Raw genomic sequence first — 24,284 nt, forward strand, 5'->3', positions numbered from 1 at the left:
ATATTACAATATATATTGATAATAATTATAATTATTATAATAAAATAATATTAACTCTTAATATTTACTATTTAAATAATAATTATAGATGCAATAAACAATATATTAACTAATATATAAAATACATATTAAGTATATTAAATAATGCAAATATATTAAATAACATATTTACTATTTAATATTAATTAAAGTAATAAAATACCTACAAAATGCATTATAAGCTATAAAATAATATATTAATTTAAAGGAATTTAGTTATATTTTATGTATCTATTAGTCTGGAGTAGTGTAGGAGCCTCTCAGGGACCCTTTTTGTTGCTGAAATGGCCAAACCCAGCACTTCCAATGCTGCTGATGGGAGGGAATTGTAAACTCGTGGAATTGTAAAATCATGGAGTTGTGAACTCATGGAATTGAAAACTCATGGAATTGTAAAATCCTGGAATACCCAGAGCAGGAAGCTGTGGTGGACGGTGGGAGAATGAAATATTCTGATTTTAAATTCCACGCGGTTTCGCTTGGCTTGAAGCACTGGGAGGGGCTGTCAGGGAGGTGGGGTTGGTGGGGTTGGTGGGATTGGTGGGATTGGTGGGATTGGTGGGATTTGGGGCCAGGCTGAGGCTGGTGGGATTGGTGGGAGTGGTGGGGTTTGGGGCCAGGCTGAGGCAGGTGGGGTTGGTGGGGTAGGTGGGATTTGGGGCCAGGCTGAGGCTGGATTGTCCCTTCTGTTCCCAGTATGGATTCAACATGGTGATGTCCCACCCGCACGCCGTTAATGAGATTGCACTGAGCCTGAACAACAAGAACCCCAGGTAGGCTCCTCTGGCTCCTAGGGCTGAAGCAGCAGGTGAGTAAAGAGGGCTTGGGAAGGGCTTCCAGAGGGGGATCTGGAGCAGGAGCCAGGCCTTGCCCTGGATCAGATGGGATCTGGAACAGTGCAGATAAACCAGCAGTGGGTGTCTGATCCCAGTGCTTCCAGAAGCTGCTGCTTTTCCAGATTTAATTATGGCTTCAGGCTGAAGGAGGCTGGGTTTAGGTGGGACATTGGGAATTCCTGGCTGGGCTGGGATTGCCAGAGCAGCTGGGGCTGCCCCTGGATCCCTGGCAGGGCCCAAGGCCAGGCTGGAGCAGCCTGGGGCAGTGAAGGTGTCCCTGGCATGGCAGGGCTGGCACTGGATCATCTTTAAGCTCCTTCCCACCCAAACCATTCTGGAATTCTGGGATTCAGCTGAAATTTGGCTGCTGGAGCCCTTCTGCTCTGTTGCAGTGCAGGGAAGCCCCCGTGGCAATGAGCAGCTTCATGGAGGGTTTTCCTGAAGAGAGGGAAAATCTTCTTTAGGAATTGTTATCCAAGATCCTTAGCTTGGAATTTCTCTGGGAGAGGGTTTCACCTCTGGGTTGGGTTGCAGGAATGGCTGCTGTGACTCCTCAGTGCTGGAGATTCCATGTCCCCCCTCTCCCACACATCCCTGTGATCCCTCCTCCAGCAGATCCTGGAGTTCTGAGCCTTGGCAGGTCAGCCCAGTCCAGCTGTGACTCAGAGGTGTTTCCAAGGAAAGGTGAAACAGGGGATGAGCTGATAGCCTCACTGGGTGTGTATTCCCAGGGCTGAGGCTGGGAGCTGGAATCCTGTCCTGAGGGAAGCAGCTTCTTCCTTTTTTCTTTTATTGAGCCCCAAGTCAGCAAGCCAAGAATAAATGGGAAGTTGATTGTTTTTATATTTTTTAAAATAATTTTTGTCATAATTTTTAATAATTGTTTTTTAGCATAATTTTTAGCATAATTTTTATAATTTTCCAGTGCCTGGAAATCAGAGGAGAGCCCAAGCTTTCACTTTTGGAAGAAGGGGGTTATTTTGATTTTGGTGGATAAAAAACCTGCTGTGAAATGTGACTGGAATAATCTGAGGAGAAACCCCTGCTCACATCCCAGGCTGGGTTTGTTTCAGCCCTGGGGGAGCCGTGTGAGAGCCCTGAGCGAGGTTTGGGAGCTCAGGGCTGGCTGGGATGTGCCCAGAGCTGTAATTCCAGCAGTTGTGTGGTGAGCACGATTCCCAGCAGCAGCTCCAGGGAATGGTGCTCACCCCAGAGGTGTGGGCAGCACCCCAGGGATCTCCATCCCCTCCCCACGCAGGGAACAGTGCAGCAAATCCCCACCACAGCTCCTTGAAAAACCCTGCAGGTTCTTCCTGTGCCAGGAGGAAAATAAAAACAACCAACCCTCGAGGAGGCAGAATTGAACATTCCATTTAAAATTTCCTAGGGAAGTGACCATTTTTTCTGGTTTCCAAAGATAACCCTGACCCTTTGAGAGCCCACAAGGTATTTCTTGTTCTGTAACATCTGCTTTGAGTCGCTGCTTGAGCATGGGACTAATTTTTTTCTGTGTGTGCATGGTTTGCCTCTGCTCAGAGCTCAGCTGCCCAGAAAGGCTTTTGTTTTCCAGGAATCCTGGAAGGAAATACTGTGGATGGTTTCCATGAGGGTTACACAGAGTTTGCTGCATGTTTTTCCCTCCGTGATCTCCTTTTCTCTCTGCTTCACTGCTGAAAATCAGCTCAAATTCCTGATTTTTCAGGAGGAGGACATGCTCCAACAGCCTGCGGTGAATTGTGTGTGTGTGGGGGGCTATAAATACAAATTATCACAGAGAATAATTCAGATTTGTGTCAGGGAAACAGCAGATTGGAGTTTAAAGCTCTCCCATTCAGAGCTGGGCTTCAAGGAAGGCGGCTGGGGGTGCAGAGCTGCTCCTCCAGGTGTGTGCAGGGCATTCCCTGGCAGCAGCAGCAGCTCTCAAACACTGCCCTGCCTTTGCCACAGTCCCACCAGTGCCTTCTGCTTGAGTTTTCAGCTTGGGATTTCATTCCCTGCATGGTTTGAGAAGCTTTGAAAAGGGGGGAGCTGCATGGCCCCAGGAGAGGCAAAGCTCCCTGTGCACCCTGCAGGATCCATTCCAGGGGTTAAACACACACAGGGTGAGACCAAGGGTTAAACACACACACAGAGGCTGCAGGATCCACTGCAGGGTTAAACACACACAGGGTGAGGCTGCAGGATCCATTCCAGGGTTAAACACACACAGAGAGGCTGCAGGATCCATTCCAGGGGTTAAACACACACAGGGTGAGGCTGCAGGATCCATTTCAGGTCAAACACACCCAGAGAGGCTGCAGGATCCATTCCAGGGTTAAACACACCCAGAGAGGCTGCAGGATCCACTGCAGGGTTAAACACACACAGAGAGGCTGCAGGATCCATTCCAGGGTTAAACACACACAGGGTGAGGCTGCAGGATCCATTCCCAGGGGTTAAACACACCCAGAGAGGCTGCAGGATCCATTCCCAGGGTTAAACACACACAGGGTGAGGCTGCAGGATCCATTCCAGGGTTACACACACACACAGAGGCTGCAGGATCCATTCCCTGGGGTTAAACACACCCAGAGAGGCTGCAGGATCCACTGCAGGGTTAAACACACACACAGAGAGGCTGCAGGATCCATTCCCAGGGGTTAAACACACCCAGAGAGGCTGCAGGATCCATTCCAGGGTTAAACACACAGAGAGGCTGCAGGATCCATTCCAGGGTTAAACACACACACAGGGTGAGGCTGCAGGATCCATTCCCAGGGGTCAAACACAGCCCTGGGGTGAGGCTGCAGGATCCATTTCAAGTTAAACACACACAGGGTGAGGCTGCAGGATCCATTTCAGGTCCAACACAGCCCTGGGGTGAGGCTGCAGCTCCCTGCCGTCCCCCTCAGGCTCAGCTGCTGTCCCTGAGGTGTCCCTGTGCTGTCTCCACAGGACCAAGGCGCTGGTGCTGGAGCTCCTGGCCGCCGTGTGCCTGGTCCGGGGGGGACACGAGATCATCCTCTCTGCCTTCGACAACTTCAAGGAGGTTGGTGCAGCTGCCCCAGCAAACCTGGGGGCTCCCATTTCCCTTGGGCTTGGCTGGAGCCTCCTCATCCAGCCAAATTCCCTGCAGGTTTCCCCTGGAGCCAGCCCGGGCTCCGCTCCATGGCTCCCATGTTCATGCAAAGGAGCTGCAATTCCAATTCCTGCACCTTTTATTGCAGCACCTCCCGGGGTGGGCACACTGCTGGAATGGGATGTCCCAGCTGAGCTTATCCCAGCCTCATCTCAAATAATAAACACCTGCAATGAATAATAAATAATAATTATTTATTATTAACTTAATAATATTAAGTAACAGAAGTATTAATTAATATAATTAGTATAAGTAATTTAAGTAATATAAGCAAATAATAATATAATTAATAATATAAATATATCATTAATAATATAAATATATTATTATAAATATATTATTATAAATATATTATTATATTATTAATAATATAAATATATTATTAATAATACACATATATTATTAATTATAATTATTAATAATATAGAATAATTATAATGTTATATATAGTAAAAATACGTAATTAATATATAATGGTTATATTTATTAATATAGAATAAATCAATTATAAATTAATTATAAATAAATTAATCATAAAATAATTATAATTAATCAATATATCCATAATACATAATATTAAGTAATATAAGTATCAATTATTAACTTAATTAACATATAATGTATATATATAATTTATATATTTAATTTATCAAATAATAAAAAACTACAACAAAATAAACACTCCTCAACACAGAACAACAACCCAAACATCTTAAAAAAAACAATTCAAAAAACTTCTGAAAACAACAAATCAAAAACTCAAAAAAAACATCACAACTCTCCATGTAACCCCTCAACAAAATAATTCCACAAAAATAGTAACAGCAAAACTCACCAAAAGAACGTATTTCAAATATTAAAAATTTAAACATATAACAAAATACTACCCAAAATCTACAGAAAATGCACAAACACCAAATTGTTACCCAAAATACAAAAAAATAAACCCCACTATACAAATCACTACTATTCCAAATATAAAATAAATAAAAACCTTTTACCATAAAAGGTGTTTTCCAACAAGTGAAACCACCATAGAAAAATGCAAGTATTAATAATAATTCAACTACTGAAATAATTCAAATTACTGGACTAATATTGTCCATCGTTTCCATGCTTATGCAAAGGAGCTGTAATTCCAGCAATTCCAGCACCTCTTATTCCAGCAGGGCAGCAAACTGGAATGGGATATCCCAGCTGAGCTGGAAAATTCCCAGTTAACTGGAAACAGTAATAATTCAAACGCTGCTGGAATGGGATATCCCAGCTGAGCTCCCTCAGCTTTCCCAGCCCTTTGTCCTGGTGTCCATGGATCTGGGAGAATGAAACTCCATGGTTTAATCCACGTTCCCTGGGGTTGGTGTTGCAGGAGGAGCAGAATTGCAGGAGAGCTCTGGGACAGCTTTGGGAGGCTCCAGGTGCTGGGAGCTCCCCTGAAATCCAGAATCTCTGAGAGCTCTGTGGGATCCAGGCTGGGATCGGAGTGGGACAGGGATCCAGGATTATTCCCTGTGCAGGGAACACTTCCCAGCACTGGCTCTCACCCACAGAACTGCTGTGTTGGTTTATACGAAAATATTCCAATTATCAAGTTTGGGAGGGGAGGGTGTGCTCGTGGCATTTCTGGGTGGGAAATCAGCTGGAATTTCAAATAAACCCAGGATTCAGGTGCTTTGGGGAAAAAAACCCAGAACTGAGGAGCTTTTCTGAAGGTGGCCCATGACTTTGGAGAACCCAAAGTGTTTTGCTCCAGGCCATGTAGGAATGCCAAGAAAATAAATTGGGATTCAGCTCATCCAGACAGCTTTTGGGAAGGTCACTCTGGAATTCTGATTGTTGCACTGATTTATTTTCACTCCTCCTTCAGCCAGGGATATTTTTCTCCCTTTTTTCCCCTCCCTGTCATTTGGGTTTCTCCCTAATTACAGAGAAAAGTCAGCTCTGGGCTGTGGCACAGCCTGGTGCAACTCTGCTCCTTCCACTCATGGCTGAGATCCAATTTTTAAGGAGAAAAGAGATAAAAAGAGTTCTTTTGTAATTACAAAGGCACAAGGATGGTGCCCGGCTCCTCAGCCCCACACGTGGAATTATTTGTGACATTTCAACGAGGGGAAACCTGGCTGGAGAGGGTGTGAGCAGACAGACAGGGCGTGTTTGGGGGTCCCTTTGGGGCTGACCCAGGTGTGGTGCTTTGTTTTCAGGTGTGTGGGGAGAAGCAGCGCTTTGAGAAGCTCATGGAGCATTTCCGGAACGAGGACAACAACATCGACTTCATGGTGAGTGCATTTCCCACAAACTCCTGCTTTTTCCAGCATTTCCCTTCCCTTGGTCCTTCTGCTGCCTCAGGCACAGCTGCAGCAGCAGGGAGGGTGTTGCTTCCAGGGCTGATGGCAAAAATCTCCCAGATCTGGGGGTTTAAGGCCTTTGCTGGAGTGGGAGAAACCAAAATCCTGATTTAATCAGGAAAAGCCTCCCTTGAATTCCTGCTCTGCGCTTGGATCTGATGTGAGTCCATTCTGAGCAGGATTTCCCACCCCAGCACTGGAATTCTGAGTCTCTGTTGCACTTTGTACCAATTTAGTGCTGAGCTTTGTGTACAGGACCTTTTTCTGCCAAAAATCAGGTGTTAGAGCAGCAGTGAGGTGATCCCTGCAGGCTCCAGGAATGTTTCCAGCATGGGATCACAGCCCTGAGGGCCAGCAGGTTAAAAATGAGGTGCTGTGAGGGAGGAAGGCTGGCAATTCCTTGGATTTAAAAAGAAAAGGAGGAAATTACATGATTCTTGCATTTTCCATCAAGGCACCAGAGTCTCAGATTTATCCCATCCCTTTTTCCTCTGGGCCCTGGAACAGATCCCAGGGAAGGATCCCACTGGCCAAATCCCAGTGCCAAACTGGTGATCCAGGGGGTGCCTTCAGTTCCTCCTTCCCACCAAATGACCTGGAGATGTGGAGTCTCCTGGAGGCTGTTCCTGCAGGAAAATCAGATTGCTTCAGTCCTCAAGTTCCTCCTGGAAATCTGGGAGGGATCCTGGTGGATGTTGGGAAGCTGCTGCTGCTGCTGCAGTGCTGCTCACAGGATGGGGGTTTATCCATGAGGAACCCAGCAAGGATGAGGGAAATTCCATCCTGGAGCAGCTCCAGGGGTGGCAGAGGGGATCCTGAGAGACCCCTGGGCACAGCAGGGTGTGCCAAGGAAAGGATGGATTTTTGGGACTTGTACCCCATTTCCTGCCACTCCACAGGAGATTTCCCCACATCCCATAGCCTGGGGAGCCTTTGCCTTGCCCTGGCTGGCTTGGAATGTGTGTGGGTGCCAATTCCTGGGATCTGCTCCTTGTTCAGCTTGGGAAATGTGCTTTGGGCACCCAACAGAGGTGTTCTTGTGCAAGTCCCCTTTCCTAAACTGAGGCTTCCAGGCCCAGAGTAATCTCACTTTTACAAGCCCAGATTAATCTCACTTTTCCAGCTGTTGAAAACCAGGCCCAGATGAATCTCCCTTTTCCAGGCTGTTTAGAACCAGGCCCAGATGAATCTCCCTTTTCCAGGCTGTTTCAACCCAAGCCCAGATGAATCTCCCTTTTCCAGACTGTTTAGAACCAGGCCCAGATGAATCTCCCTTTTCCAGGCTGTTTAGAACCAGGCCCAGATGAATCTCCCTTTTCCAGGCTGTTTAGAACCAGGCCCAGATGAATCTCCCTTTTCCAGGCTGTTTAAACCCATCCCAGATGAATCTCCCTTTTCCAGGCTGTTTAGAACCAGGCCCAGATGAATCTCCCTTTTCCAGGCTGTTTAAACCCATCCCAGATGAATCTCCCTTTTCCAGGCTGTTTCAACCCAGCCCAGATGAATCTCCCTTTTCCAGGCTGTTTAAACCCATCCCAGATGAATCTCCCTTTTCCAGGCTGTTTAGAACCAGGCCCAGATGAATCTCCCTTTTCCAGGCTGTTTAGAACCAGGCCCAGATGAATCTCTCTTTTCCAGACTGTTTAGAACCAGGCCCAGATGAATCTCCCTTTTCCAGGCTGTTTAAACCCAGCCCAGATGAATCTCTCTTTTCCAGGCTGTTTAGAACCAGGCCCAGATGAATCTCCCTTTTCCAGGCTGTTTAGAACCAGGCCCAGATGAATCTCCCTTTTCCAGGCTGTTTAGAACCAGGCCCAGATGAATCTCCCTTTTCCAGGCTGTTTAGACCCAGGACTGGTTTTTCAGAGCCTGGAGCCTACCCTGGCCTGGGCAGCATTCCTGCTCTGGGGAGGTGACTGTGCAGACATGATTTAATTCCTGGAATGCTCATTCCCCTTTATCCCAGCAGCCCAGGACTCCCTGAGCCCAGCCTGGGCTGGGAATGGAGCAGCTCAGGGAGCAGCTGATGGATTTCCCTGGGAGGGGCACAGGGAATGTGCTGGTGGCTGTGCCCAGCCTGGGGAGCCTGCCCAGATCCTGCTCCTGGGATCCTGCCCAGTGCTGGTCCCCCAGATCCCATTCCAGCTGTTCCTGGGGATACCTGGGGTGGGGATTTGTGGAGGAATTTTGAATAAGTTTGAGACATGATTTCTGAGTTGCTTTAGATTATGCAATTTATTTTTCTTCTGCATAAGTAAGAAAGGTGGGTTCTATTCACATCTTCACCACACAGCTCAGAAGGTCACAAAACCTCTTAATTATAGGAACTTTTAAAGACTTATTAACCAATAAAACATTACTGACAAAGATATTTATATTTTTAACTTAATCTTTAAATGTTTCATCTCATGAACTCACGTTATAGTGTAAACTTTCTTAATCATATTATAACATACAAACCTACAGTGATATATCCTAAACTTCTTATTTACCTTTGTTACTACTTTTCTTTTTTCTGCATCTTAAACTCTAAAACTCTAAAATTTATTATTTTTAACTTAACATGTTAACAACTTTAAGCTATAAATTTACATTCTTATTCTATCACTTAAGTTTAGAAACCTTTTCCAAGGATCAAATCATGTATTTGTTTCTCAGATAAAATCCTGCATTTACTTCTCAGATCAAATCCTATATTTGATTCTGAGCTTTGGCTTACAAGGCTGAGGTTCTGAGGGTTGCCTCCATTTCCATTTCCCCCCCTGGTGTCCCTGCAGGTGGCCTGCATGCAGTTCATCAACATCGTGGTGCACTCCGTGGAGGACATGAACTTCCGAGTGCACCTGCAGTACAAGTTCACCAAGCTGGGCCTGGACGAGTACCTGGACGTGAGTCTGGAGCTGCTCCCACTCCCAGACCCCCCTTTCCCACAGCCTCTGGGCTGTCCCCCAGCTGCAGGGAATGGCTGCAGCCAGCTGGAATTACAGCCTGGAGCTAAATCTGGAGCCTGATCACAAAGGGAGGATGAACCACAGCCACCCTCGCCCTGCCACGTCCCCACGGGGCTCCCTCCTTCTCCAGGCTGGAGAAGTCTCCTGTGGGATTCTCTGACAGCCACGAGTCCTCTGCTGTCTGTCTGTCTGTCAGCTGCTTCTTTGTTTCCCCTTCTCTGTTCTCCATGGGATCCCAGAATCTTTTGGGTTGGAAGGGACCTGAAAGAGTTTCTCAATCCCCCCCTGCCTTGGGCAGGGACTCTTCCACTGTCCCAGGCTGCTCCAAGCCCCTCCAGCCTGGCCCTGGGCACTGCCAGGGATTGGGGCAGCCACAGCCTCTCCAGGCAGCATTTTCTCCCTGTCCTTGGGAGCACATCCATGGAAACCCTGCTGCTGTTGGCATGGGAATGACCTGTCCCTGCAGATCCCTGCTCAGGGTCCACCAGGAGAGGGATTTGGGGTCTGTGGGATGTGTTCAGACAGGGCTGCACTGGGCCATGGGTGTGCTTGGGAGCCCATGGGGACCAGGCAGAGCCTTTCCCAGCAACCACAGAGGAAATCATGGGGTGGTTTGGGCTGGAAAGGACCCTAAAGCTCCCATTCCACGGGCAGGGAAGCTGTAATGTCCCCTGCAGGAACAGAGGACAAGACCCTGCCTGATGAACTGGGGCTGTTTGGGGTCCAGAGGGTTCCCCTGGGTGGTGGAGGTGCCCTGAGCTGCCCTGTCCCCCAGCCCTGCGCCAGGGCCCGGTGTCACCGGTGTCCCCTGTGTCCCCTGTGTGCCCTGGGCCCTGCAGAAGCTGAAGCACACGGAGAGTGACAAGCTGCAGGTGCAGATCCAGGCCTACCTGGACAACGTGTTCGACGTGGGGGCTCTGCTGGAGGACGCCGAGACCAAGAACGCGGCCCTGGAGAGGGTGGAGGAGCTGGAAGAAAACCTGTCCCACGTGAGTGGCCCGAGGGTTTGACATTTACAGCGCTTTTAACATGAAGATACCTTAAAACTGACAACACTTCTGGGCTGGCCTGGCCCAGTGTGCGGGGAGGCTCACTGGGAAAAGGCCTTGGCATGGCTGGGCCTCTGAACTGGGAAAGAACCAGGCACTGGCTGTGCTTCCAGCAGGGTTCACCTGGCACAGGTGTAGGAGCTGGGAGAGCTGGTTTCCATGCAAAACTCCAACTCCTCAGCAGAGCAGGCCCAAAATAGGGGAAAACATCCTGGCTGTGCTTTAAACTCAGGAGGGAAAGGGCTGGAAAATCCTCTTGAGTAGATGCTCAGGGTTTGCTGTCCCAAACCTTGGGGTCAGTTCCTTTAGGCTGGAAGACATGGCTTTTGGAGAATAATTTAAAAAAAGGGGGTTTTCCATACTTTAAAACTGAGAAAAGGCTTTTCCTTGTCTCAGCACCCCTGTATTCCCATCACCTGGAATAAATATTGTTCTTAACTCGCCCCTCTGAGGTGTTGCAGGAGCCAGGGAATGGTTTGGGTTGGCAGGGACATTAAAACCCATCCAGTTCAACCTTCCACCATCCCAGGTTGCTCCAAGCCCATTCCAACTTGATGTCTCCTATCTCAGGCAGGAATCTGTTCCCTTTCCAAGGAAAGGCTTCAGGGTTTCCTGCAATAACAATAAGTTATCCATTTATCCAAGATGGATACCTCTTACCTCTTATTTTGATGGATAAACCCCGAGTTTTCCAGTTCTTTAATCCATTTCTCTTTTGCTGGATAGTTATCTGAAAAACTCCAGGATACAGAGAATGAAGCCATGGCCAAAATTGTGGAACTGGAAAAGCAGCTGATGCAAAGGAACAAAGAACTGGATGTGATCAGGGTGAGTGGGTTCCACAGGGAAGCCCTGGGTGGATTCAGGATGCAAGGAGTGGGGACATGGATCTGGGGCAGGGGAATTCTCTTGGCTTCCCAATATTGAACCTGGGGCAGATTGAAGGTGGAATTGTTTGTGTGTGCACCCAAAGCATGGATGGAAATCCCTTTGGGTGTGCCAGGAGTCACTGAGTGAGGGGGACACATCTCATTCCCCAGCTCTGGTGCATTCCAGGTGGGAGTTTTGGACCTGTGGAGGTTCCAAAGGATGGGAGAATCCAGAATTTCTCTGGGGGGTGCTGCCCTGGGCACATACAGTGCAATCCCTTCTCTAGATCAGGCTGTTCTGATGCTGCCCTTGGGATTCTGAATGCACATTCCCTGCTCCTGTGTCATTCCAGGAGATCTACAAGGATGCCAACAGCCAGGTTCACACCCTGAGGAAGATGGTGAAGGAGAAGGAGGAAGCCATCCAGCGCCAGTCCACGCTGGAGAAGAAGATCCACGAGCTGGAGAAGCAGGGAACCATCAAGATCCAGAAGAAAGGGGATGGGGACATCTCCATCCTTCCCGTGGCCCTGGGCTCCGGGATGGTGCCAGCAGGAGCAGAGGCAGTGCCAGGGACCTGTGCCACACCTGGAGCTGCCCCCTCGGTGCCTCTGCCCCCACCTCCACCGCCCCTGCCCGCCCTGCCAGGCTCACCTGAGGCAGGTGAGGAAGGAGGGGGATCCCAGCTGTGGGCACCAAAGCCCCTGGGCAGTTCCAGTGCCTGACCACCCTTCCCATGGGCCAACTCCTGATTCCTGAGGCTTCTCCCTCTCCTGCTGCCCCTGTTCCCTGGGAGCAGAGGGTGACCCTGACCCCCACCTGGCTGCCCCCTCTATGGATGGAAATATTGGTCCCTTCTTTCCTGAGGGCACTTCCAGGCACTGAAGGCCTTTGGTGGCTCAGGGAATGGTTTGGGGGGAGGCTCACTGGGAAGAAGCCTTGGGATGGCTGGGCCTCTGAACTGGGAAAGAACCAGGCACTGGTTGTGCTTCCAGCAGGGTTCACCTGGCACAGGGAGCCTCTGGTCTGTGTAGGAGCTGGGAGAGCTGGTTTCCATGCAAAACTCCAACTCCTCAGTAGAGCAGGCCCAAAATAGGGGAAAAAACATCCTGGCTGTGCTTTAAACTCAGGAGGGAAAGGGCTGGAAAATCCTCTTGAGTAGATGCTCAGGGTTTGCTGTCCCAAATCTTGGTGTCGGTTCCTTTAGGCTGGAAGACATGGCCTGGCTTTTGGAAAATAATAAAAAAAAGGGGTTTTGCATCCTTTGCTCCCTCAGGGTGGGCAGGGACATCACGGGGGTGCTGCGGCTCTTTCTCCGTGCCCCTTCCCTCCTCAGTAACTCCATTTTCCCTCCATCCCGCAGTGCCCAACGGCCCCGTGGCAGCGCCTGTGCCACCCCCACCACCTCCACCTCCCCCTCCTCCTCCTCCTCCTCCTCCTCCTCCTCTCCCGGGCCCAGCTCCGGATGCAGCTCCAGCGGCTCCGCTGCCGCCGCCGCCGCCCTCGGCTCCCCCCCTGCCCGGCACAGCCTCGCCCACCGTGGTCTTCAACTCTGGCCTGGCAGGTAAAGCTCCCCCAGGGCTCCCAGCCATTGTTCCTCACCGGGCTGGGGATCAGGGGCTCCTGGAAGGGGAAGGAAGGAGCATTCCGGGCTCCCTGAGGTTGCCCACAGGAGCTGTGGCTGCTCCACGCACCCCTGAAGTGTCCGGCTTGGAGCAGCCTGGGATGGGGGAACTGGGTCATCCTCAATGTCCCTCCCACCCCAAACCACTTGGAGATTCTGGGATTTATCAACCCAATGGGTTGGGTGTGGTCTGGAAGAGGTGGATTCTCCAGTGGAGCAAAACTCACACCAAAAGTGTTTTATAAACAGGGTCGGTTTTGACTTTGACAGAATACGGGTTTGATTTCTTATGGGAAGAAGTATCAGTGCAAAATTTGTGAATTTTTTTGTGGAAATTTGGGAAGAAGAGGCAAAATTTGGGGATGTTTTGGAAGGAAGAACAAAGTGCTGCCCATCCTTACCCATGTTTTAGTCACTGCCTCCCACCAGCTGTCTCAGAGCTCACTGGTGTCCCCAGAAATCTCCAGAGCTTGTTAGGAGTCCAAAGAAAGGGACTCTCATTAAGAGAGACAAAAAATCTACTTAAATATTCCAGCCTTGAAAGGTTCTTTGGAAGACAAGACACATCCTGGCTCAGAGGGTCCCAGGGTGTTCTGTAGGGAAATCCAGCCCTGAGGGAAGGTGCCTGGGGGCTGCTGGGCTGCAGATCCCATTTTTCAGTGGGAATTCTGAGGGAGTGGGACTGGAAGTGCCTTTTCTGGGTGCAGGGGCTCTGCAGGAAGGAGCATTCCCAGGGCTGTGGGGCCAAGGGGAGTTGGGAAATAACAAATGCTGCTTCTCTGACCTCTCCTAACACTTGTTTCTCTGTTCCCTCTGCTTCCTGCTAAGATGGGCCCATCAAGCTCTTCTGTAGGTTCCTTCCTGCTAAGTATTCCTTATGCTGGCATGCCCTGTGTCCTGGGGTGTCCAGGGGCACCTGGGGGGTGTCCAGGGGATGGGCAGGGGAGGTCGGAGCCAACCCTCGGGATTTGGGCACCCAGAGCTCGGGAAGGGAGGAGGAGGAGGAGGAGGAGGAAGGGGAATCTGAAGGGGTTCTGAGCTCCATTATCTTTCCCACGAGGCATTCCTGCCTTCCCTGTCCTGCAATAACCCAGGAGCAGTTAATTATCCATTCCAGCGTGTGCACAAGTAGAAAATTTCCTTTTTCCATGGGTGTTCAAAGCTATTCCTTCTTTTCTTTTAGGAATTATTTTAAATATCCCTATCAATTAAGCAGAGAGCAAAACCCTGTTTAGTGTAGATGAGCACAAGCTGGATAAATACAACTCCCAAAACACCCACTGGAATATTCTGTGTGTTCCCTGTTACCCCACTTGGTACCTCCAGCACTGCAGGACCAGGGTTTCTGTTCTGTGTTTGCCAGATTTTCTGGGGAGTAATTCAGGAGCAAAAGGTTGATTGATGGACTTTAATTCATTGATTTTGTAGCAAGGAGCAAACTTGTGTTCTCATGTAAGGAAAAGGAAATGGGAACTGGATTATGGAAATGAATACATGTGGCTTCCAGATTGAATGGAATAGGCACAGGAATAGGAATAGCAACAGGAATGGGAATAGGAATAGGAACAGGAACAGAAATAGGAGTAGGAATAGGAATAGGAATAGAACAGGAACAGGATTAGGAACAGAAATAGGAATGGGAATAGAAATAGAAATAGGAATGGGAATGGGAATAGAAATAGGAATAGACATAGGAATAGGAATAGGAATAGGAATAGGAACAGGAATAGGATTAGGAACAGAAATAGGAATGGGAATAGAAATAGAAATAGGAATGGGAATGGGAATAGAAATAGGAATAGACATAGGAATAGAAATAGGAATAGACATAGGAATAGGAATAGGAATAGGAATAGGAATAGGAATAGGAATAGGGTTGTTCCCTTGCTCAATCAGGCCTCGTTTCCAGGTTTCATTTTCACAGCTCCTCTGTTTAAATTCCTAAATTACTCCAAAGTTCCCAAATGACTCGGATTTGCTGATTTTCACAGCACAGGAATTAAAACCTGGTTTTAAACCCCTGTTAAAGCCCAGCTTTGCTGCAGCTCATCCCCTTTGGCCTTGAAACTCAAACCTGCTGAGAAGCTGCCCCACTGCAGTTTCCCCAAATCCCATTTCCCAAAACCTTGGGAATGGGGCATCTTTCCCTTCCTGTCCCCTATTTGTGACACAGCTCAGAGTGTCTCTGCCAGCAGCAGGACAGGGCTGAATTCACCCACTCTCCTCCTTTCCCATGGAATTTGCACAGAGCCTGGGAGTTCAGGTCAATCCAGGCAGCTCGTGGGGATACAGGGATCCCAGATTTCCCTGTGGGAGGTTTGCAGAGCCCTGGGGGCTGGTGCTGTCCTGCTGAGGGCTGGGTCCCCCTCTCCAGCGGCCTCTGGAGGCAGGGACACCTCTCCAGGATCCCAGTGGGGCGGTCAGCTCAGCCCAGTTCTCCCCCAGGGCTGGGGAGCTGCTCTGGGGCGCTGCCAGGCGGCTTCTCAGGAGCTGCCCCTGTGTGTCCCCAGCTGTGAAGATCAAGAAGCCCATCAAGACCAAGTTCCGCATGCCCGTGTTCAACTGGGTGGCCCTGAAGCCCAACCAGATCAACGGCACCGTCTTCAACGAGATCGACGACGAGCGCATCCTCGAGGTACCCCTGCTCCCTCCCCTCCTGCCCTGCTGCCCTGCACAGCCTGCCTTCCAAACAGGGAATGTTTGCCTTGGAAAAGCCTCCCAGGCTGCCCAGTCCAGCCCTCAAACCAGCACTGTCCCCAAGTGCCACTGCACAGGGGTTAAATCCCTCCAGGAGTGGGGGCTCCAGCCCCTTCCAGTGCCTGCCCACGCTTGCCAATGTCCAATATTTCCTAATATCCAACTAAAGCTCTGCTGGAGCAGCCTGGTTCCATTTGCTCTCCTCCTGTCCCTGTTCCCTGGGAGCAGAGCTGTCCTGTCCTGTCTCCTGTCCCATCCTGTCAGGGAGTTGTGGGCAGTGGGAAGTTCTCCACAGGGGCAGGGCATGGCAGTGACCCTGGGAAGGGGCTCATTCCAGGTCCTGGATGCTCCCATGGATGCTTTAGCCATGGCTGGATAAAGCACCGGTGCTCACTGATGTTTTCCTGAATTTCTGAACCTGTGCAGAGCTGTTTGGGGCTGGATTTCTGGGATCTGGCCAGAATTCCTCATCCCAGCTCAGGAGTGTGTTCCTTCCGTCCCTCAGCCTCTGTCAGAGCTCTCTGGGCTCCAAAGCCAGGTTGGACAGGGCTGGAAAAACCTGAGCTGGTGCAAGCTGTCCCTTCCCATGGCAGGGGGGTGGAACTGGGATGAGCTTTAAGATTCCAACCCAAACCATTCCATGGTTCCATGACCCTGTCTCAGCCACCACAAGGCTTTCCCTGCAGCTCTGGATGAGGATTTTAGTGTTCCCTGCAGGATAAATCCTTTCCTTTCCTTTCCAGGATCTAAACGTGGATGAATTTGAGGAGATCTTCAAAACGAAAGCCCAGGGCCCAGCCATGGATCTGACCTCCAGCAAGCAGAAGATCCCTCAGAAAGGGTCCAACAAGGTGACGCTGCTGGATGCCAACAGAGCCAAGAACTTGGCCATCACCCTGCGCAAAGCCGGCAAGACGGCGGACGAGATCTGCAAAGCCATCCACGTGTGAGTGCAGCCAAGGAGCCCTGCCCCGCGCTCGCTGCGAGGGCTGGGAAGGGCTGATGGAAAAAATTCCAGGGGGGAGGACACAGTGGTGGTGGATTCCCAGAAATCAGAGCTGGATTTGTGTTGCTGAGTCACTGTTGGGGTTGGACAAATCAGCGCTTCCTGCATTAAAGCAGCTCGTTCCAGCCTGTCCGGTTTGCCGTGGCAGCTCCACGGTGTTTCCTGTCCCAGGGAGCAAAATCCAGAGGGAACCCAGGAAGAGGCAGCTCTTGTGGTTTGCTCCATGAAGGATGAGTTTAGTCCAGGTGCTGGAGCAGATTTTGCATGGGATTAGGTTTGTGGAGTGGCCTCAGGAAGTGATATGGATCCTTCCCTGCTCCTGGGACAGGTGGAGATGCTCCTTGGGGCTGATCCCAAATCCATTCAGACTCAGCCTGGCCATGGCAAACATCTCCCACTCCTCCCTTAAGGAATATCTCCCAAATGTGGATACACAAACTTTGCCTTTGGCTGAGAATGACCCAAACCTGCCCCAGGTCCTGGCAGGTTCAGCAGTTGGGCTTTAGGGGGCTCTAGGCCATTTAAATACAAATATTTGCTCCTCCCCACCTCTTTTCCCTGGAAAAGTGACTTGGAGGGGTGGGGGAATGGCCTTGTGTTGGAAATGGAAGCAGCATCATTCCCATTATCCCTGGATCCTGTTCCCATCTGCATGGGATGGGCAGGAGGAGCTTCACAGCTTCTTTAGTTTTCTTCATGTGGAGCTGAATCCCAGACTGCTCTGGGCTGGGAGGGACCTTAAAGCCCATCCAGTTCATCCAGGGACACCTCCCACTGTCCCAGGCTGCTCCAACCCTGTCCAGCCTGGCCTTGGGCACTGCCAGGGATCCAGGGGCAGCCCCAGCTGCTCTGGGAATCCCAGCCCAGCCAGGAATTCCCAATTCCCAATGTCCCATCCATCCCTGCCCTCTGGCACTGGGAGCCATTCCCTGGCTCCTGTCCCTCCATCCCTTGTCCCCAGTCCCTCTCCAGCTCTCCTGGAGCCCCTTCAGGCCCTGCCAGGGGCTCTGAGCCCTCCCTGGATCCTTCCCTTCTCCAGGGGAGCATTCCCAGCTCTCCCAGCCTGGCTCCATGGCAGAAGGACATCCATGGCCTGGCCTGGAGCTCTGTCCCCACACCCTTTTCTGGGATTTTCCTGCAGCTTTGACCTGAAGACGCTGCCGGTGGATTTCGTGGAGTGCCTGATGCGGTTCCTGCCCACGGAGAACGAGGTGAAGGTGCTGAGGCTCTACGAGAGGGAGAGGAAGCCCCTGGAGAACCTGTCAGACGAGGACAGGTTCATGATGCAGTTCAGCAAGATCGAGAGGCTGATGCAGAAAATGACCATCATGGCCTTCATCGGCAACTTCGCCGAGAGCATCCAGATGCTCACCCCGGTGAGCGGGAGCAGGGAACAGCTGGGAGGGACCAGGGAATCATGGATCCAGCCCCTGGCCCTGCACAGACACCCCAAAACCCCAGCCTGGGCATCCCTGGAGTGCTGTCCAAACACTCCTGGAGCTCTTGGGAATGTGCCCAGCCTCAAAGGAATATTGTTGGGAAAAGTTGGTGCTGGTCCATGGGTCCTTGTTGCATCCAGACTGAATCCCTGGGACAGCTCTAGGGGTTGGAATATGAATCCTTAGTTACATCTGAGGGGGGTAAATCCGGGTTTGGAATCCTGGGGTGTCAGGGAAGGGGAACATTCACAGAATCCCAGATGGGTTGTGGTGGGAGGGAAAATGAGGAATATCCCAATCCACCCTGCCATGGGCAGGAACAACCTCCCACTGTCCCAGGCTGCTCCAAGCCCCATCCATCCTGGCCTGGGACACTTTCAGGGATCCAGGGACAGCCCCAGCTGCTCTGGGAATTCCATCCCAGGGAGGAATTCCCAATTCCCAATGTCCCATCCATCCCTGCCATCTGGCACTGGGAGCCATTCCCTGGCTCCTGTCCCTCCATCCCTTGTCCCCAGTCCCTCTCCAGCTCTCCTGGAGCCCCTTCAGGCCCTGCCAGGGGCTCTGAGCTCTGCCTGGAGCCTTCCCTTCTCCAGGGGAACATTCCCAGCTCTGTTCCATGGTAGAGGGACATCAGTGCTCTGTCCCATGGTGTGGATAAAAACCAGGAAGGTTTTTTTCCAGGATGTGAGTGTTTGGATGTTCATTTTCCTCCTGGCTGGATGTGCATTAACCAAAGCTCTCCGTGTCTCCCTGCAGCAACTCCACGCCATAATCGCTGCCTCTGTCTCCATAAAGTCATCCCAAAAACTTAAGAAAATTCTGGAGGTAGGTCTGGTCTCAGCTCTCCTTCCAGGGGTGTCTAAACCTCCAGGATTTTGTCCTGAGAATTCCTGTTGTGCTCTGTTTCATCCTGGCAGATCATCCTGGCTCTTGGGAATTACATGAACAGCAGCAAACGAGGGGCTGTGTATGGATTTAAGCTGCAGAGTTTAGACCTGGTAAGAAAAGCAGGGATGTGCCGTGGGCACCAGCTGGGAATTGGAGCTGTGGAGTTCTTGAGGCTGGAAAAACCTTCCAAGATCATGGAGTCCAACCATCCCCAGCACTGCCCCATGTCCCCAGTGTCGCATGCACAGGGCCCTGAAATCCCTGCAGGGATGGGGGCTCCACCTGAGCACCTTTTCCTGAAGGAATTGCCCCAAAATCCACCCTGAGCTGCCCTGGGCCAGCCTGAGGCTGTTCCCTCTGCTCCTGTCCCTGTGCCCTGGGAGCAGAGCCCGACCCCCCCGGCTGTGCCCTCCTGGCAGGGAATTCCAGAGAGGGAAAAGATCCCTGGGGATCCTCCTTGGCTCCAGCCTGAGCCCCTTCCCAGCTCCCTCAGGGATTCTGCAGCCCCTTCCCAGCTCCCTCAGGGATTCTGCAGCCCCTTCTCAGCTCCCTCAGGGATTCTGCAGCCCCTTCCCAGCTCTGTTCCCTTCCCTGGCCCTGCTCCAGCCCCTCAGGGTGCCTCTTGTCCCAGAGCTGTCCCTGGAGGTGCCCAGCAGTGCCAGCACAGGGATGGGCACTGCCCTGGGGCTGTGTCACAGCGGGGCTGGCACAGCCCAGGGGCCTCTTGCCCAGCTGGGCACCCCTGGGCTCGTGTTCATCACCCCCAGATCCTTTCCCAGTTTTCCAGGCTCTCTATCCCAACCCTTTGACCCTTCAGAGGGTCCTGGTGAGCCAGGTGGCTGCTGGGGACTCCAGTGGTGGTTCCCAGCATGGAGAACAGGCTGGAGCACCCCAGTGAGTCCCTGTGCTCCCTACACGTGTGTCCCTGCTGCTCCCAGCTCCTGGAGACCAAGTCTACGGACCGGAAGCAGACGCTGCTGCACTACATCTCCAACGTGGTGAAGGAGAAGTACCAGCACGTGGCCCTGTTCTACAACGAGCTGCACTACGTGGAGAAGGCAGCAGCAGGTACAGCCCCTCCTGTGCCCTGCCCTGCCCTGCCCTGCCCTGCTGGGACACTCCTGGCACGCTCAGCATTCCTGCCCCACTCCCCAGTGTCCCTGGAGAACGTCCTGCTGGACGTGAAGGAGCTGCAGCGGGGCCTGGAGCTGACCAAGCGCGAGTACACCATGCACGACCACAACACCATGCTCAAGGACTTCATCCAGAGCAACGAGGGCAAGCTCAAGAAGCTCCAGGATGACGCCAAAATAGCCCAGGTACTTCTGTGCTCCCGGGATCCACTGTGAGGGGGTGACACCCAGGGATGGGGTGTGTTCCCATGGAATGCTGGGGATGGGGGGGGATGCCTGGGAGGTGTGCAGGGCACTGAGGCTGGGCCTCTTGCAGGATGCCTTCGATGATGCTGTGAAGTATTTCGGGGAGAATCCCAAGACAACCCCACCCTCAGTCTTCTTCCCAGTGTTTGTCCGCTTTGTGAAGGCCTACAAGGTAAACCTGAGCTTCCTTGTCCTTGTCCTCCTCCTCTTCCTCCTCTTCCTTCTCTTTCTCCTCCTCTTCATCCTCTTCATCCTCCCTCAACTTCTCCTCCTATACTCCTCCTCCTTCTTCTTCCTTTCCTTTCCTTTCCTTTCCTTTCCTTTCCTTTCCTTTCCTTTCCTTTCCTTTCCTTTCCTTTCCTTTCCTTTCCTTTCCTTTCCTTTCCTTTCCTTTCCTTTCCTTTCCTTTCCTTTCCTTTCCTTTCCTTTCCTTTCCTTTCCTTTCCTTTCCTTCCCTTCCCTTCCCTTCCCTTCCCTTCCCTTCCTTCCCTTCCCTTCCCTTCCCTTCCCTTCCCTTCCCTTCCCTTTTCCTTTTCTTTTTTCTTTTATTTTCTTCCTCCTCCTTCTCTTTTTCCTCCTCCTTCTTCTTTCTCCTCCTCTTTTCTCCTTTGCATTCTCCTTTCTCCTTCTCCTTTCTTCTCCTCCTTCTTTCTCCTTGTCCTCTCCCTCCCTCAGAAAGCCCCATGGTAGCACAGAATCCCATTCCTACCTGGCTCCCCTGGGATCTCTAACCCACGGATTTTCTCACAAACAGCAAGCAGAGGAAGAAAATGAGCTGAGGAAAAAGCAGGAACAGGCCTTAATGGAAAAACTCATGGAGCAAGAAGCATTGATGGAGCAACAGGACCAAAAGGTATGGCACAGATACAGCTTCCAGGTGGGATTGGGATCCTGATTTTCAGAAACCTCAGCTCCAAGTGAGGAACTGTAGTTGCCTAGAAAGAGAGTCTGGAAGTTTTTATGGAGGAAACTGGGATAGGCTGGAAAAGTCCAATGTCGGTTCTGCTGCTTTGGAAGTCTGAAAAATTAAGGAAAACTAAATAGGTGGAAAGTTGTAATGAGCTAAACTTTATCCTTCCCTGACTTCTCCATGGAGTGGGAGCAAGAAAGGAGGAGAAGGAGAAAGGAGAAGGAGGAAAAGAAGAGAAGGAGGAGGAGGAAAAGAAAAGCAAGAGGAGAAAGAGGAGAAGGAGGAGAAGAGTATAGGAGGAGAAGAATTGGGGGGAGGACAAGGAGGATGAGGAGGAGGAGAAAGAGAAAGAGGAGGAGGAGGAGGAGAAGAAAGAGAAGAGGAGGAGGAGAAAGAAGAGGAGGAGGAGGAGGCTGTTGGCAGCCTTGGGAACGGGGTGGACACAGCAGTTCCTGTGGGAATTGTGAGGCACAGGGGTGAGTGAGGCTCAGGAAGAGGCCAGGAGAGGAGGGGCAGCTCCGTGCTGACCACGGCCCCGTGTGTCCCAGTCCCCATCCCACAAGAGCAAGCGGCAGCAGCAGGAGCTGATCGCGGAGCTGCGGCGCCGGCAGGTCAAGGACAACCGGCACGTGTACGAGGGCAAGGACGGCGCCATCGAGGACATCATCACAGGTACCCTCTGCCAGTGGGGATCCCTGCCACGCTCGGGCATCTGCCCCCTCCTTTGCTCCCCTCCTGCTTGTGTGCTGTGGAGCAAGTGCAGAAGGTTCTGCTCCTTCTCTTCCAGCCTGGGGGACACCCGCAGGGTTGTAGAGCAGGCAGGGACCGCCTGATGCCAGCAGCTGCTCCAGCTGTGCCCGGTGGATCTGCCCCAGATCCCTCTTTTCTCCCCACAGATGGGATCAGGGTCAGGATGAAGAGCGTCTGTTCTCATTAAGATTGATCCCAGAAATCCCTCAGTCAGCCCCCAGTGACCCCAGACTGCTCCAGGTTTTCCTGCTGATTCCAGAGGGAAGGGACACAGCCCCTGGTGCAGCCAGGCACAGTCAGGACTTGGCTGCAAATATTTGCTGATTGAAAGAGCCACCTGAACTGCATCTTTCCCAGGAATTAAATCCTTTTTAACACCTCCAGCTTCTGGGATTGCAGAACTGGGAGTTTTCCACATGTTTTTTACCTGTGGTGTGGAAGGAAAATGATTTAACACCTCAGGAGCTTCACAAACTCCATTTCCTTGCACAGAACCCAAAAATAAAAGGTGTTTGCCAACTGCTCCTGGAAGTTTTCCACAGGAGCTTTTCCTGCAGAAGGGCAGGAGAGCTCTTTGATCCCTCACTAAGGAAGCCAGGGAAATTTTGCCCAATTGGATGAAGTGTGTGAAGCTTGCCCAACTCCTTTTAACTTTGATTAATGGCCCTGAGATAACATTCCTCATTTAAAGGGCAGGGTGGCAATAATACCCAACCTGGCATTGCTTCCACAACTCCTCCGGACTCCTGGGACTTGGTTTAATTGGAAAAATGGTTTTCCTGCTCTGTGGAAGGAACAGATTGTGTGGCAGATGCCCATCCCTATGGAAAAAAACCATCCAGGGGAGAGGGTGCCAGGCTTCAATTAAACATTTCCTGCACTCTTGTGCCTGGATTTGCCCATTTTGGGACCTCAAGCCACAGAGGAGGAAAGGTCAGGCATGGAAGGTCAGGTAGGACCAAGGTCACCTCCCCGTCCCTGGAGATCTCCCAGTAAATCCTGCACCTCCCCATCTCTGGGAGTGCTCCAGGCCAGGCTGGATGGGGCTTGGAACACTCTGGGACAGTGGAAGGTGTCCCTGCTCATGGCTGGGGTGACACTGGGTGGGATTTAAGGTCCCTTCCAACCCAAATCATCCCAAACACCAAGGTCTTCCCACAAACCTGTAGCACACCTTAAAGCAAGTCCTTCAAGGGAATTATTTTACATAGAGGGGGAATGGCTTTACATGAAGGAAGGGTCAGGGATTGGGCAGGAACTCCTGGCTGGGTGGGTAGAGTGGCCCTGGCACAGGTGCCCAGAGCAGCTGGGGCTGCCCCTGGATCCCTGGCAGTGCCCAAGGCCAGGCTGGACAGGGCTTGGAGCAGCCTGGGACAGTAGTGGAAGGTGTCCCTGCCATGGCAGGGTGGGATGGGATGAGTTTAAGGTCCCTCCCCACCCAGACCAGGCTGGGATTCCATGAGTGGCTGAAACACCTCCTGACGCCTCACGGCCGCCTTGTCCCAAGGCCAGCGAGGAGCAGGCTGGAGCGTGTGCCAGTGTCCCTGTGGGAGCCCTGAGCTCTGCCCTGCTGGAGCAGGCTGACCTTGGTTTGTGTGTGGCTGTTGTTGTTCCCATGCAGTGCTGAAGACGGTGCCGTTCACCGCCCGAAGCGCCAAGCGCGGCTCTCGGTTCTTCTGCGACCCTGTTGTCCCTGAGGAATTCCATTACTAAACTCTCCCTCTTTCACACCTGACGCTCTTAGAAACCAGGAAGGTCGCTGTAGACTTTTTGCCACTTTGTTTGTGCGGATCTCAGCCAGGAATCTGTGACTGTTGAGTGTGTAGTGGTGTCCAGCGTCCTCCTGACTTTGTAGTGGTGTCCCCTCTGTCGCACGTCCTCTTCATCCCATCCCTGTTCCCATCCCATCCCATCCCATCTGGCTGTCCTCGTGTCCCATAGAACAGCAAGCTGGGAGTCACTGGGATGAGTCTCCTGCAGTGCAAGGGCTGAGGAGCCCCAGCAGTGACAGCTCCCTTGGCTTGTGTCACCTCGGGGTGCCGTGCATGTGGCACCTCCGAGTGGAATTCCGGGCTGCATGGACCTTGGGAATGGCCTTGGGGGTGGCTTCTGGCTCGGGAATGACACCCATGGGGTGGTCTAGGATTCCTAACGAGCCCCTGCATGTTCAGCTGCATGGGGTGGAACAGCGGGGTGAAATCTCTCCTTGTTCTGTCATGTCCATATTTAACTCTCTCGTTCCACGTCAGTTCCATGCCAGCTTTATTTCATGGAATCAGGAATTCTCTCTGAGCTTGGAGCCCGTGCTGAGGCTGGGCTCAGTGTGTGGAGCAGGGGAGTGGGGAGCAGGGCTGGGAGTTGGGAATACAGGGCAGAACCGC

At 51.6% G+C, this 24,284-nt stretch overlaps 1 protein-coding gene across 5 annotated transcripts in view; it reads left to right on the forward strand.

The window, feature by feature from the left end:
* FMNL2 (formin like 2) overlaps nucleotides 1-24,284 on the forward strand; it is a 116,697-nt gene that overhangs the window by 88,725 nt on the left and 3,688 nt on the right. For 2 of the 5 annotated variants that reach the window (XM_071435523.1, XM_071435525.1), the window contains exons 8-25: nucleotides 736-812; nucleotides 3,810-3,903; nucleotides 6,195-6,269; nucleotides 9,116-9,226; nucleotides 10,129-10,278; nucleotides 11,065-11,166; nucleotides 11,561-11,870; nucleotides 12,571-12,771; nucleotides 15,342-15,466; nucleotides 16,272-16,474; nucleotides 17,676-17,910; nucleotides 18,733-18,801; nucleotides 18,894-18,974; nucleotides 19,803-19,932; nucleotides 20,020-20,183; nucleotides 20,314-20,415; nucleotides 20,998-21,096; nucleotides 21,702-21,825. In XM_071435523.1, the coding sequence (XP_071291624.1) occupies nucleotides 736-812; nucleotides 3,810-3,903; nucleotides 6,195-6,269; nucleotides 9,116-9,226; nucleotides 10,129-10,278; nucleotides 11,065-11,166; nucleotides 11,561-11,870; nucleotides 12,571-12,771; nucleotides 15,342-15,466; nucleotides 16,272-16,474; nucleotides 17,676-17,910; nucleotides 18,733-18,801; nucleotides 18,894-18,974; nucleotides 19,803-19,932; nucleotides 20,020-20,183; nucleotides 20,314-20,415; nucleotides 20,998-21,096; nucleotides 21,702-21,825 (2,452 nt within the window). Of the gene's footprint in view, nucleotides 1-735; nucleotides 813-3,809; nucleotides 3,904-6,194; nucleotides 6,270-9,115; nucleotides 9,227-10,128; nucleotides 10,279-11,064; nucleotides 11,167-11,560; nucleotides 11,871-12,570; nucleotides 12,772-13,659; nucleotides 13,681-15,341; nucleotides 15,467-16,271; nucleotides 16,475-17,675; nucleotides 17,911-18,732; nucleotides 18,802-18,893; nucleotides 18,975-19,802; nucleotides 19,933-20,019; nucleotides 20,184-20,313; nucleotides 20,416-20,997; nucleotides 21,097-21,701; nucleotides 21,826-23,524; nucleotides 23,659-24,284 lie in introns of all 5 variants that reach the window. The other 3 variants (XM_071435521.1, XM_071435520.1, XM_071435524.1) reach the window with 3 other exon arrangements.

This window comes from Agelaius tricolor, unplaced genomic scaffold (assembly GCF_023055355.1).
Source record: "Agelaius tricolor isolate 1412-34295 unplaced genomic scaffold, bAgeTri1.0.p SCAF_10, whole genome shotgun sequence".
In the NCBI taxonomy this organism is placed as follows: domain Eukaryota; kingdom Metazoa; phylum Chordata; class Aves; order Passeriformes; family Icteridae; genus Agelaius; species Agelaius tricolor.